Source organism: Mus caroli, chromosome 11, assembly GCF_900094665.2.
Source record: "Mus caroli chromosome 11, CAROLI_EIJ_v1.1, whole genome shotgun sequence".
In the NCBI taxonomy this organism is placed as follows: domain Eukaryota; kingdom Metazoa; phylum Chordata; class Mammalia; order Rodentia; family Muridae; genus Mus; species Mus caroli.
This window is the reverse complement of record NC_034580.1, coordinates 68,987,279-68,999,605: the sequence shown is the minus strand read 5'-3', so window position 1 is coordinate 68,999,605 and position 12,327 is coordinate 68,987,279. Positions and strand designations below refer to the sequence as shown.

The 12,327-nt window shown below is 42.0% G+C and overlaps 1 protein-coding gene across 1 annotated transcript; it reads left to right on the top strand.

Annotated features, from left to right (window-relative positions):
• Positions 1 to 6,416: 6,416 nt before the first annotated feature.
• Positions 6,417 to 7,361, top strand: LOC110304242 (olfactory receptor 1L4-like). The gene has a single exon (XM_021175480.1). The coding sequence runs from the start codon at positions 6,417 to 6,419 to the stop codon at positions 7,359 to 7,361; it is 945 nt and encodes a 314-aa protein (XP_021031139.1).
• Positions 7,362 to 12,327: the final 4,966 nt, after the last annotated feature.

Below are 12,327 nucleotides of genomic sequence, written 5' to 3'. Positions count from 1 at the left end.
AAGAGAAGAGAAGAGAAGAGAAGAGAAGAGAAGAAGAAGAAAGGAAGAGGAGGAGGAGGAAGAGGAGGAGGAGGAGGAGGAGGAGGAGGAGAAGAAGAAGAAGAAGAAGAAGAAGAAGAAGAAGAAGAAGAAGAAGAAGAAGAAGAAGAAGAAGAAGAAGAAGAAGAAGAAGAAAGGTGTAGTACACAGGTGTTCACAGAGGCCAGAGGCTTTGAGTCCCTTTGTAGATGAACTTACAAATTGTTGTAAACCACCCAGCATGTAGGCTGGGAATTGAACTCAGATCATTGGCAAGAGTTTCAAATGCTTTTAACCACTGACCATCTCTCTAGTCTTCCTTTGTGATTCAAATACATTGTTATTTTTTGAGAATTCTGTAGATGAGTCTATGTTTATATTGTCCCACTTCCCCCTCTTTCCTTTAGCTCTTCCTGTGTCCTCTTCTCACATTCAGGGCCACTTATTATTTAACTATGATTGTTGCACATGCATACACAAAGAAACACACCCGAGTTCATTCGGTGTTGGTTATTAGTGGTACTTGTATCCTGAAGGTGAACATAATCAGCTAATTGAATCTAAGGCACACTCAATAGGAAGTAAATCATGCCTGGTACTGTGAACCTAATCCACTACTCATGGTTGGTGAGGGTGTGGACCCTGGAAGGGAACCCACTACTGCCATTTCCCTAAACCAATATAATTTCTAACAGCATTCCAAATATTTATCCTTATACCTACAAATTAAGTATAGTACTCACTGCTCATCAAAGAAGTGTCTTTTTAAAGCAGACAGGGACCATCCCAGTGCCCTTCAAAATACTACATTTTTATGTATTTAAAATCTTCCCATTCTTCTGCTTGACTTAAAGCCTTCTCTCTTCTAGAAGTGGTCCCTGAGCACTCAAGACACAAGTGTCACTTTTGTTCTAACTCCCTAGGGTGCTTGCTGCCCAGCATTTCAGCCAACTGTGCCTAAGTCTTTTCTCTCTAAACTGAATGTTAATGTCAAAGTCACATGTTCATAATTTTCCACCTTCAAGCATGAAGAGATTATCATCTCTCCCTTTTCAGTTTGCCAACAAGGACACTAAGACCACAAGGGAGAGGTGATTTTCCCAGGGTCAAAGAAGATGTGAATTAAATGTCTCACTTATTCTCATACTTCTGTGGCACTCCTGGGATATCAGTAGGTCATCTCTCATGAACACTGAATATGTGTCAAGTGAATGAGGCCATGCCAGAGAAGCTCACAGGTGGGCTGTGACTATTAGTTCCAGAGATAGCTAGGCAAACAGACAGACAGATAGATAAGGTAGAGAATGTCCTCAGGAGGTATTGAGCCACTGGGAAATCAAGTCCTCCAGATCCAGAAGGGCTCTTTGGTGAGGCCAGCAAGGAGCTCAGGATACTCAGCAGGCTTCGGAAGAAAGAACTGAGAGACCGTTTTGTTCTTGCTCTGACTCCAGCATGAGAGAATTATGATACTAGCACCTCCAGTCTCATTGTGGAGTGAGAAGACTGCAAAGCTCAAGTCTATGATGAAAAGCTTCACCTAGAACATAGAGATTGACTGCTCTGACATAGATTCTGCTGCCTTGGGAACTCTGCCAGGAACTCCAGCCTCTCCTTCTTCCATCTTCCACTTCTAGGTGAGGCATACCCACAATGGTGGAGGGGGTCTTCGGAAGTCCTTCCAGTTCTGTACTGAGAGACTGGTTTCTATGTCATCTCTCGGGAGCACTCTCCTGTTCTCACAGCAGGGTCAGGAGCCTCTCCTCCCCAGGCAAGCTCACATAGCAAGTTTGTAGATTTACAGATGTTGGAAAAAGCCAGGAAGAGGATGTCAGTGTTCCTTGTATGTTGATCTTTACCCATCCCTGCCCATTTAAGCCTTTTCTTTGAGGAGGAGGCAGGTAAGAGATAGCATAAGGCATTGAGCATGAGGCCAGCACAGTCACACATCATGTCAAGGGAGCATCTATCTCAATTTTGGATTCTCAGAAAATTTGATCACGTTTCTGTTTTCATAGCAGTATAGGAGAGTGGACTGTAGATTGACTGAAGTCCAAAGAGTCCTGTTGGGAAAAAAGATTTCAGAGGCCATGGTGTTCCTATAGTGTTTCCTAGCGAATTAGTCAGTTGGTGCTCCTTTTATCACTATCCAGCATGTCATTCCTTTCACCTTTGGTTGTGGAAACAAAGCTGCCTCTCCAGGGTACACCTTTTGTAACAGCCCCTGCTACAAGCAGGTTAGTCTGAGCTTTGCAGAGCTGAGCCCAGGCACACTCATGGGTGAGCTGTTGAGTAGGAAGAACTGTGGTAGAGTGGAAAAGTGGATAAATCAAGCACTGGTGGGAGAAAGATACATAAGTACCTGAAAATGCATGGCAGATTGCACATTAGTGACTGTGGGATTCAGAGTCTGTGACTGGAATTTTGTCTGACCCCCAGATTGCTGAATGACTTCAGGTGCATCAGAGCCCAGGCTTGGAGTATGGTATTGGGTAAGATACCTAAAACTCATTGCCCTTTGCCTGGTAACATAATAGGAAGATTAGCGCTCTGACTATGTCATGTTCATCTGTGAATATATTACTTGCCCAGTGCTCAAGTATCTGCCTGGCACAGAGTAGATACAATAATTGAGACTGTTGAACAAAGGGTTGAGAAGAAATGAGTGAGGAGCTGACAGGGCAAAGTAGAAGAGAGACCATTGTCTTTGGAATAGCAAGGCTTATCTTGGAATAGAACTTAAACTTGCCATTGAAGAGAAAGCTTTCTAGTCTCTGTTAAGAGAATAGGGACTACTCAGGAAGAAAGGAGATTCAAGGAAGCACAGAGTGCTGGAGACGCCATTTCTCCTGTCTGTGTTGATATGGCAGACTGACCTGAAGATATAAAGAACAAGGGCAGAATTGACAGGTTGTGTGTGTCTAGTCATGGGCTGTGGTGCATTGTGTGTAGAAAGTCCATTGAGATTGTCATGTTTCTGTGATTTCTTCCTGTGGTCATGTGCATGTGACACATATGATTATTTTCTATAGTGCCTGGAGTATGTCTATGTCTCTGTGTCAGTAGTTAATGCTTGTATCTCTGTGAGTGTGTCTCTAGCATGTCTTTCTGGATATGTCAGGATATACCTGTGTCCTGTGTGGGTATGCATTGCCAGGCTCTGGGTTTTTGTGTAACTGAGGTGCTGGTGCATTGTTCATTCTGCATGAGGTTTAGGGCAGTAGGTGCCTGGGTGAAAAGATTGCTGGTCCTATATATTATGTATCTCTGCTTTATTTCTGATCTCTTAAATAAATCCTTCCTATGTAGTACCTGCATTACTCCGGGTACTGGTTCTACTATCCTAGAACTCAGTCCTGTGCCAGGTGTTTCAGGAGCAGACAGCATATCTCATATTATCAAAAATAGCTATGAGCTTGGGGGTGGCCTTTATTAGGTACCTACTATTTGCTAAGTGTTTATGAGGAGGTAGAATTATTATATATATTTGTAAATGGAGTCTTACTATGTTGCACAAGCTGGTCTCAAACTCCTGGACGAAAGCCACCTTTCTAACTCAGCATGGGACACCATTTCCAGCTCATGGTGAATGCACATAAATCATTTCACTTTTAGACGGAAGAAAAAAGCAGCTCAAAGAGATGATGTAACTTCCCCTTATAATTTCCTATTAAAAATATCTTCTACCCAAGTCTGTTTGGTTGGACATTTTCAAGCTGGCCCTGGTCAAATTCCACCTCCTTTTTGGAGCCTTCTAAGATTTTCGAGAGAATTGGGCCAAAGCCCTGGCATATGCAGATGTGAAGACAATTGAATGTGTTTAGAAGATAAGCAACACAATAGAAAAACATCATCAGCAACTGAGGTAGAAGAGAAGGGAGAGAGGAATGGAAGAGCACTCTAGAGGTCCAGAGAGGGTGTGAGACTTCTGGGGGTGGGGGTGGGGAGGGAGGGAAGCTAGGTTTAGGTGTTGGAATAGGGTATGGATAGCATCTTAGGTAGGGAACAGGATGTTGGGAAGACTTATGAGAAAGGTGTAAGAAGCATCAAAAAGGCCAACCAGGCTGGCCTCCAGGGAAGGGGAAACTTCTGGAAGCAGCTGGTGTAAAGACTGGATTAGAATTATGGGAGCCATGGTGGAAGACTTTAGGCAGCATCCTGAACCATCCACACTATCTTCAATGAGTGATACCTGAGCTGGCTAGACAAGAAAGCTGGTGGGAGGAACACCTAGGTCTCTTACTGCTCTGGATTTCCCTCTCTCTAGTCCACAGGAAACTCACTGAAGTCTTAGGAACTACATCTCAGGATGGAAGGCAGTGCATCTACCTCCATGACTGGGGAGTTCTGGCCAAGAGAGAAAGCAGCCTCTATGGGCTTCAGGCATCATTGAGTCTGGCGAGCAGCCTGCAGGTGAGAGAACCCAGCCCATTCCTGCTGCTTCTTGCCATGTATCTTCTCTTCCTCCCACTTCATCGCCTAGCACTCTGCGTGATGTTTGTGAAAGGAGGCATGTCTGAAGTTCCACCCTCCCACAAATCATCTTTTTGTGCCTTTAATTCTACTTCCCTTCTTGTCAACATTCCTCCCACTCTAGTGAGCCTGTGCTTGTAGTGATGTACTCCTGCTTCCAAACTCAACCTCAAATCCCCTCTGGCACCTCCCTTAAATAAACCAGGCAGAGGAGTGATTCCCTTCTTGATACACACATTTACATTTGCATTGCATGAGGTAGGTCACTGGCTAACTTAGCTCTGTAGTCGTGTTGCTCAATCCAGAGCTTGGCCTGGTCAAATCACTAAGAAGTGGGCATGAACTATGTGGTTGAGCCGTTCTACTGCTCAGGGAACACCACACAGCTCAGCCCCAGCTGGAACACTGTCTGCTTCTGCTAAGAAAGTGCCCTCCACCCCCAAAAAAGAGTGACAAGAATGAAAAGAACATGAAAATTGGATCCTTTAAGACTGGATCTCAGGCATCATAGGTTGAAGAAAGATGACTTAGCAGACATAAGACAGATTGCTTTCACTGCTAGGTAAAAAGACATAGAGAAAGCCAGATTGGCACACTACCTACCCCCAGAGGCTAAATTGAGACTATTTGTAGTAGTTACATGAAAACCAGGTTCAGTTCAATTAAAGAAACTAAAATAAGTAAATAAGTGTAGACCTCCAGTGCCAGACTGATCTAGCTCAAAAAGCCACCAGGAACCCACCAGAGAGCAGAGAGAAGTCATCAGGTTCAGGGGGAAAGGGAGTGACCACCAGTTAGCATTTGTGCCTTGCTTAATCCTGGAAGTACACTGTCTCATTTAAGGTTGACATCAGTATATAAGAGAGGAATCAACAGGTCAGGAGAGTAGAGACTAAATAGAAGGGGTTCTGTGATTGCACAGACAACCAGGATAAAACTCAGGCATCTTTGATTTCAAAGTTATGCTTTTTCTGCAGCAATGTATATGCATCTAAGGGAGCAGTTAGGAAGAAAGGTCTGGTACTGACATAACGGATGGACTGGAGGGGTGCCAAGGTACAAAGGTGGTTTTCCTGTTCTTAGCAAGCAAGATCCCCAGGATGACTCCTGAGTGATAATGACAGAGGAAGAAAAATGAACAGGTTGGAAAAGCCTGAAGAGTTGTCCTGGCAGTTGATTGACTAATCAGCATTCAGTCTCCTCCATTGTCTGTTCTCCTGTGTTCACTCACTGGTCTTCATCTATGACATCCTCCTTGTGCATAGATATCTGGACAGGGTAGTGAGATGGGGCTTTTTCTTGATAGTCACTTGCCCCATTATCTTCTAGGGCCACACAGAAACATGATCCCTTTCTCTTGGCAGATGGTGGGCAGGTCACCTCAGCCATAGAAAGTTCTAGTGGCCTTAGAGCAATGTGAGAAAGGGAATGGGGGCTTTCAGGAAGATGCGGAACGAGGACAAATGAGAGCATTGTTTTGGAGATCACAGAAATTTGAAAGTTTTCTGAGCTGAGTTCAGAGCAAGGGCAGGCTTTGTCCTAGTGTTATTTGTGGGTGTTTCAGTCTTTCCTTTCTATACCAACAACTTCACACATCCCCTCCTTATAAGGAGCCAGAAGTTTGGTTTAATAAACTCCTGCCCATTTCCAAGAACACAATTCAGGTAATTTTTCCTTTGACCTCTTCCTATTCTCTCCAGAAAAACATATCCTAGAAAAACATCCCCAGTTCATATGATAGGTCATTCAGGCATGCGTGGAGTACAGACAAATAAGCAGGCAAAATAGCACATAGATTTAAAGTATAGTCTTTAATTTAAGATTATATATGGTACCTGGAGGTCCAGGAAATCTACTTGGGGTTTCTAGAACTTAGATTTTTCTGTCCTATCTCTTCCTTTCAGCATTCCCATGGGTACCTGACCTCCATGGCTGTGACCAACCTCACATACAAACCACAGTTCCAGCTCCTCGGCTTGATGGATGGCACAGATCCTCACCCGTTGCTGTTTCTTCTTTTCCTTAGCATTTACCTGCTCAATGCCCTGGGCAATCTGAGCATGGTGGTGCTGGTGAGGTCCGATGGGGCTCTGTGTTCCCCCATGTATTATTTCCTGGGTCACCTGAGCCTCGTAGATGTCTGCTTTACCACAGTCACTGTCCCCAGACTGCTGGCCACCCTGCTCCACCCTGGCCAGGCCATATCCTTCCAGGCTTGTTTTGCCCAGATGTACTTCTTTGTAGCTCTGGGTATCACCGAGAGCTACCTCCTGGCAGCCATGTCCTATGACCGTGCGGTGGCTGTGTGTAGGCCGCTGCACTATGGTGCAGTCATGACACCCTGGCGCTGCTTTGTGTTGGTGGCTGCATCCTGGGCTGTGGCCCATCTGCACTCTCTTCTACATACACTGCTCATCTCTGCTCTCGCCTACCCTCCCTCTGCCCCAGTGCGCCACTTCTTTTGTGACATGACTGTAATGCTGAGCTTGGCAACCTCTGACACATCAGCTGCAGAGACTGCCATCTTCTCAGAGGGGCTAACAGTGGTGCTGACCCCTCTGCTCCTCGTGTCCCTCTCCTATTCAAGCATCCTTGTGGCAGTGCTTGGAATGCGGACCACAGGAGGCCGGCACCGTGTCTTCTCCACCTGTGGGGCCCACCTGGTGGTAGTGTCACTTTTCTTTGGCTCAGTCCTCTCCGTCTACTTCCGTCCATCATCTGCCTACTCAGCTCGTTATGACCGCATGGCCAGTGTGGTCTATGCAGTAGTCACACCGACCTTGAACCCTTTTATCTACAGTCTTCGTAACAAAGAGGTCAAGGGTGCCCTAAAAAGGGGTTTCAGATGGAGAGCAGCACCCCAAGATGAGTAATGGAAGGTCTGGGTTAACTGGCATGTCAACAATAGTACCAACTCCCACAGTCTCATTTATCCCTTCTTTCTCCAAAAATCAATATATTCTCCTTTATTTCCCCTTCGTTCAAATTCTATTAGTTATTGCTCCTACACAGACTTATGCCTTGTTAAATAAGACTTAGATCCCAAACAAATATGACCTAGTGTTATATAGTGGTAGGTAACACAAGTTAAATGACAGTGTATTGGATGCCTTTGTGTGTTGTCTGGATGCTCAAAATAGTCTAGTGTTGCTTGGAGATTCTAATTTCTGGAAATTTGAAAAAATAAAGAGAGAGCAGGAGAAGGTAAGGAGAAGGTTATCTGGTTATCTATGCAACGGGAATACAGAAAGCAAGTAACATCAACAGGTGAAGGCAGTCATATGGGAGTGTTTGTGCCAGAAAGACAGTCACAGCCATGCAGGCTCTTCCTGGAATACTTCTAGATGACTTAAATGTGCTTTTAATTTAATGTTTTTCTTCATAAATTATATATCTTTGCTGCGCGGTGGTGGCACACGCCTTTAATCCCAGCACTTGGGAGGCAGAGGCAGGCAGATTTCTGAGTGCAAGGCCAGCCTGGTCTACAGAGTGAGTTCCAGGACAGCCCGGGCTACACAGAGAAACCATGTCTCAAAAAACTAAAAAAAAAAAAAAAAATTATGTATCCTCTATTTGCATTGTTAATGTTCAAAGAGATGAAATTCTTCTTTACCCACCCAAATCAGCCTCCACTGTCATCCCAGTTTCTCTGTATATTATTCTGCAGTTCCCCCTTTATTTTTTGAAATAATACATCTAGAAGAGTTTATCAAATCACTACAAATCACTCTCCTAAGTTTGTGATGTGGATACTTATCTACAACTTATTTAAGCAGTCTTTTGTCCACAATTTAACAATTTAAAATGTCTTTTCACCTTTTCACTACTACAGGGTAGAATGTACACCATGCACATGGGAGTCCATGAGGAATTCACACTGTACAACACAGGAAACAGATTGAGACTAGAGGCTGTCCCCATGTCAGAAGCCCAAGGAGTTCACTTTCTATGATGAATAGTTGTATATTCTATCCACCTTTCCACCTTATTAAATAACTTTTATTTGCTAATGTAGAAACTCCTTGAACACATTTCTGTTTACATTTGTTTGCTTTGGTTATTGTTATTACTATTATTTTATTCTTTCTTTGGTATTAGTTATGTATTTATTATCATGTTAATGAGATTCAGTATGTTAGTTCAATGTGTGTGCACAACACACATTGGTGGAATCCAGCTTCCCTCTATATGTCTTCCTCCTCTCTCACTTTTAGTTTTTAACATTGGCTCTTTTCTTACTCATCTGGCTTCCTTATACTTATGTTTTTTTTTTTTTAATGCTTTTAGTCTGCTTTGTGTTCTACTTGCCAAAGCTTATCTTCTGAATTAACCATCCCAAAGAATGGAATTTAGTTTTACTGATATTGACTCTATTGTTTCTTGACATTCAACTCCACTGATGCTTCTCACTTCCACATTCATTAACTTCTACACCTTATTGTCAGTTAACTTTGTGTTTCTTTTCTAGACCCTTTAAGGCTATGTATCATCTTGACTTTTGGAAAGGGTGTCTTATAATCATTGTTGATGGGACCTGACACCTATTCTGTTAGCATGAACAATCTATGATTGTCCTTGGAGGATGGGGTTAATGACCCTCTCAGATCTCAAGAGTCCCGCGGATCTACCTATTGTACTCAGCTGTGTCTTGAATTTGGCTTTGAGCTTCAGTCTTAAGTGTAGCCACAGAGTCTGAGCTCTTGTCACTACAGCTTCTGAGAACTCAGTCTCTCAACTGCTACTACTCTATGGGCTCCACCAGTGCATGAAAGATTTTTTAATATCATAAACTTAAGGATTTTTCATGAATTAGAGTGGTCAAGAACATTCACATTTGTAAATGGAGTACTTTAGACACTGTTTCCTAGCTCACTGCTACCAAGATATGGCCTTTGTAGAAACCTTCCTATGCTGGAAAGGGAACCACTGGACACATAAATTGAGCTTGCCACCCCCTTTCAATATCTCAAAATATCTGGATAAACTTATTGTCCTTTCATCCTTGAAATAGAGGACATAGAACATGCTTACATACTCACATATAAATTCTTGCTAGGAACACTAGTATTGTACATTTTTAAAAAATTACATGGAGCACATGTGTAGTCCAGAGGACTACTTGCAGGAGTTGATTTTCTTCTACTATCTGGTTTCCCAGGATTGAACTCAGGTCATCAGGCCTGTCAGAGGCACCTCTACCCACTAAGCTATCTTACCAAGCCAACCACCATACCGGCAGCCTATGGTTACATTGTTCTCAAAGTAATATTCCACATAGTTAGAGACAGTGTTCACCCTTACCAATATTTATGTTAGCTTTGATAGTGTATCTCCAGTAGTCAGAATACTTAGTTGAAAAATTCTTCTTAGAAATTAGAAAATTTGCCAACATGGACTGCTACACAATTTTCATACAAAGAAATAACTTTTAAACAAAAATTGTTTAAATTATTAAAATATCCATGAGAGTAAAAGTAGAAATTATTATATAATTATTACATGGAGTAATTATAGAATTCAACTGAGAAAATTCAAATAAGTAGAAATATATTCTTCATCCTATTTTGTAGAAGTAACTGTGTTTAATAAATATATAATTTCATGTAACTACAACATAACAGTATGATTACAATGTAATTACTAAGCAGTTTGTTATACAACTTAATATATTAGACTGTAAGTATATTTGAAAGAAAGCTATCTCAAGAATACTTTGAAAGAAAATATATCTTTTATTTTTGTTAAATACCAAGTTTTTGTTGTTTCTGGAAGTTACTATATTTAGGTGTCCTTTTTTCATATCGGAAGTATTTTTATGTTTTGCCATTTTTTCAAATTAAAATAAAATTATATAAGTTCCTTTTTCTCTCTTGTCCACCCACCCCTTCCATTTCCTGTCTTCACTTCTCAAATTCATAGGTTCCTTTTATTTAATTATTATTGTCACATACATATGCACATAAATATATAAATATTACATGCTGAATTCATTTATTCCTGTTTGTGTGTATATAATTTGAGGGTGACCACTTGGTATTAAATGGCCAATCAGAGAGCACTTCACTGGGAAGAATAACGGATTTCCACACAGGCATTTCATTTTATTTATTTTTATTGAAAACAGAATTTTTATATAATTATTCTGATCAGGGTTCCCCTTCCCCCAGTTCCTCCCAGATGCTTTCCACTCACTCAAACCCACACCCTGTTTTTTTTTTTTTATTAATCATTTCATTTGTTTACATTTCAAATTTTATCCCCCTTCTTGGTATCTCCTCTATAAGCCTCCCATCCCTCCCCTCCCCTTTGCTTCTAAGAGGAAGCACCCACTCATTCCTGCCTCACCCCTCTAACACCCTCTTCTCTGGGGCATCAAGCCTCCACAGAACCAAGCACCACCTGTAGTGGTGAGTTTGCTTTGAGCTCCCTGCACGTTGTAGGCCCTCACCTGCCCAGGAGCTATCTGGGATCCACAGATAAAAGACACATAAACATTAGCTCATTTTAAAACTGCCTTATTGGCTCTGTGGCTGGGCTCTTCAAAGACTTCTGCCACTATCAGGCCCTTACTCCTAGCTCAACACGTCTAAATCTGCCCTCAACTGACATCCAGGACTTTCTAATGGTTCCCCAAGTTCTCCACCCCCCACTGATACTTATTTACATTTTTCTCCTTGCCCTCTGCACTTCTCTCTTTTTCCCATACTTGGTCCTGATCCTTCTAATTTCCTCCCCTCTCCTCTTCCACCCAGGTTCCTCCACCCCTCGCCACTTGTGATTATTTTGTTTTCTCTTCTACGTGGATTTGAAGCATCCACATTTTGGCCTTGCTTCTTGTTAAGCTTTATATGGTCTTTGAGTTGTATCATGGGCATTCTGAGCGTTTGAGGTAATACTCACTTATAAGTGAGTACATACCATGCATGTCCTTTTGGGTCTCAGTTACCTCACTCTGGGTATTTTCTAATTCCATCTATTTGCCTACAGTTCATGCAATTGTCATTTTTAATAGCCCAGTAATACTCCATTGTATAAACGTACCACATTTTCTGTATCCACTCTTCAGTTGAGGGGCATCTGGGTTGTTTCCACCTTCCAGCTATTATAAATAAGACTGCTATGAACATAGTGGCGCATGTGTCCTTGTTATATTTTCGAGAATATTTTGAGAATATGCCCAGGAGTGGTTTATCTGTGTCTTCAAATAGAGTTATTTCCAATTATCTGAGGAACCGCCAGCTTAATTTCCAAAGTGGTTGTTCCAGTTTGCAATCGCTCCAGCAATAGAGGAGTGATCCTCTTTCTCTACATCCTCACCAACATGTTCTGTCATCTGACTTTTTAATCTTAGCCATTCTGATTAGTGTAAGGCGGAATCTCATTTTGATTTACATTTCCCTAATGACTAAGTAAATTGACATTTCTTTAGGTACTTCTTGGCCATTCCATATTCCTCAGTTGAGAATTCTTTGTTTAGCTCTTTACTCCCTATTTGGTTTTTTGGAGTCTAACTTCTTGAGTACTTTGTATATTTTGAATATTAACCCTCTAAGAGATGTAGGGTTGGTAAGGATCTTTTCCCAGTCTGTAGGTTGCTATTTTGTCCTATTGATAGTGTCCTTTACCTTATAGAAGCTTTTCAGTTCCATGAGGTCCCATTTGTCAATTGTTGATCTTAGAGCCTGAGTCATTGGCATTCTGTTCAGGAAAATTTCCCCTGTGCCCATGTGTTTGGGGTTCTTTCCCGCATTCTCTTCTATTAGATTCAGCATATCTGGTTTTATGTGCAGATCCTTGATCCACTTGGACTTGAGTTTTGTAAAAGGAGATAGAAACTGA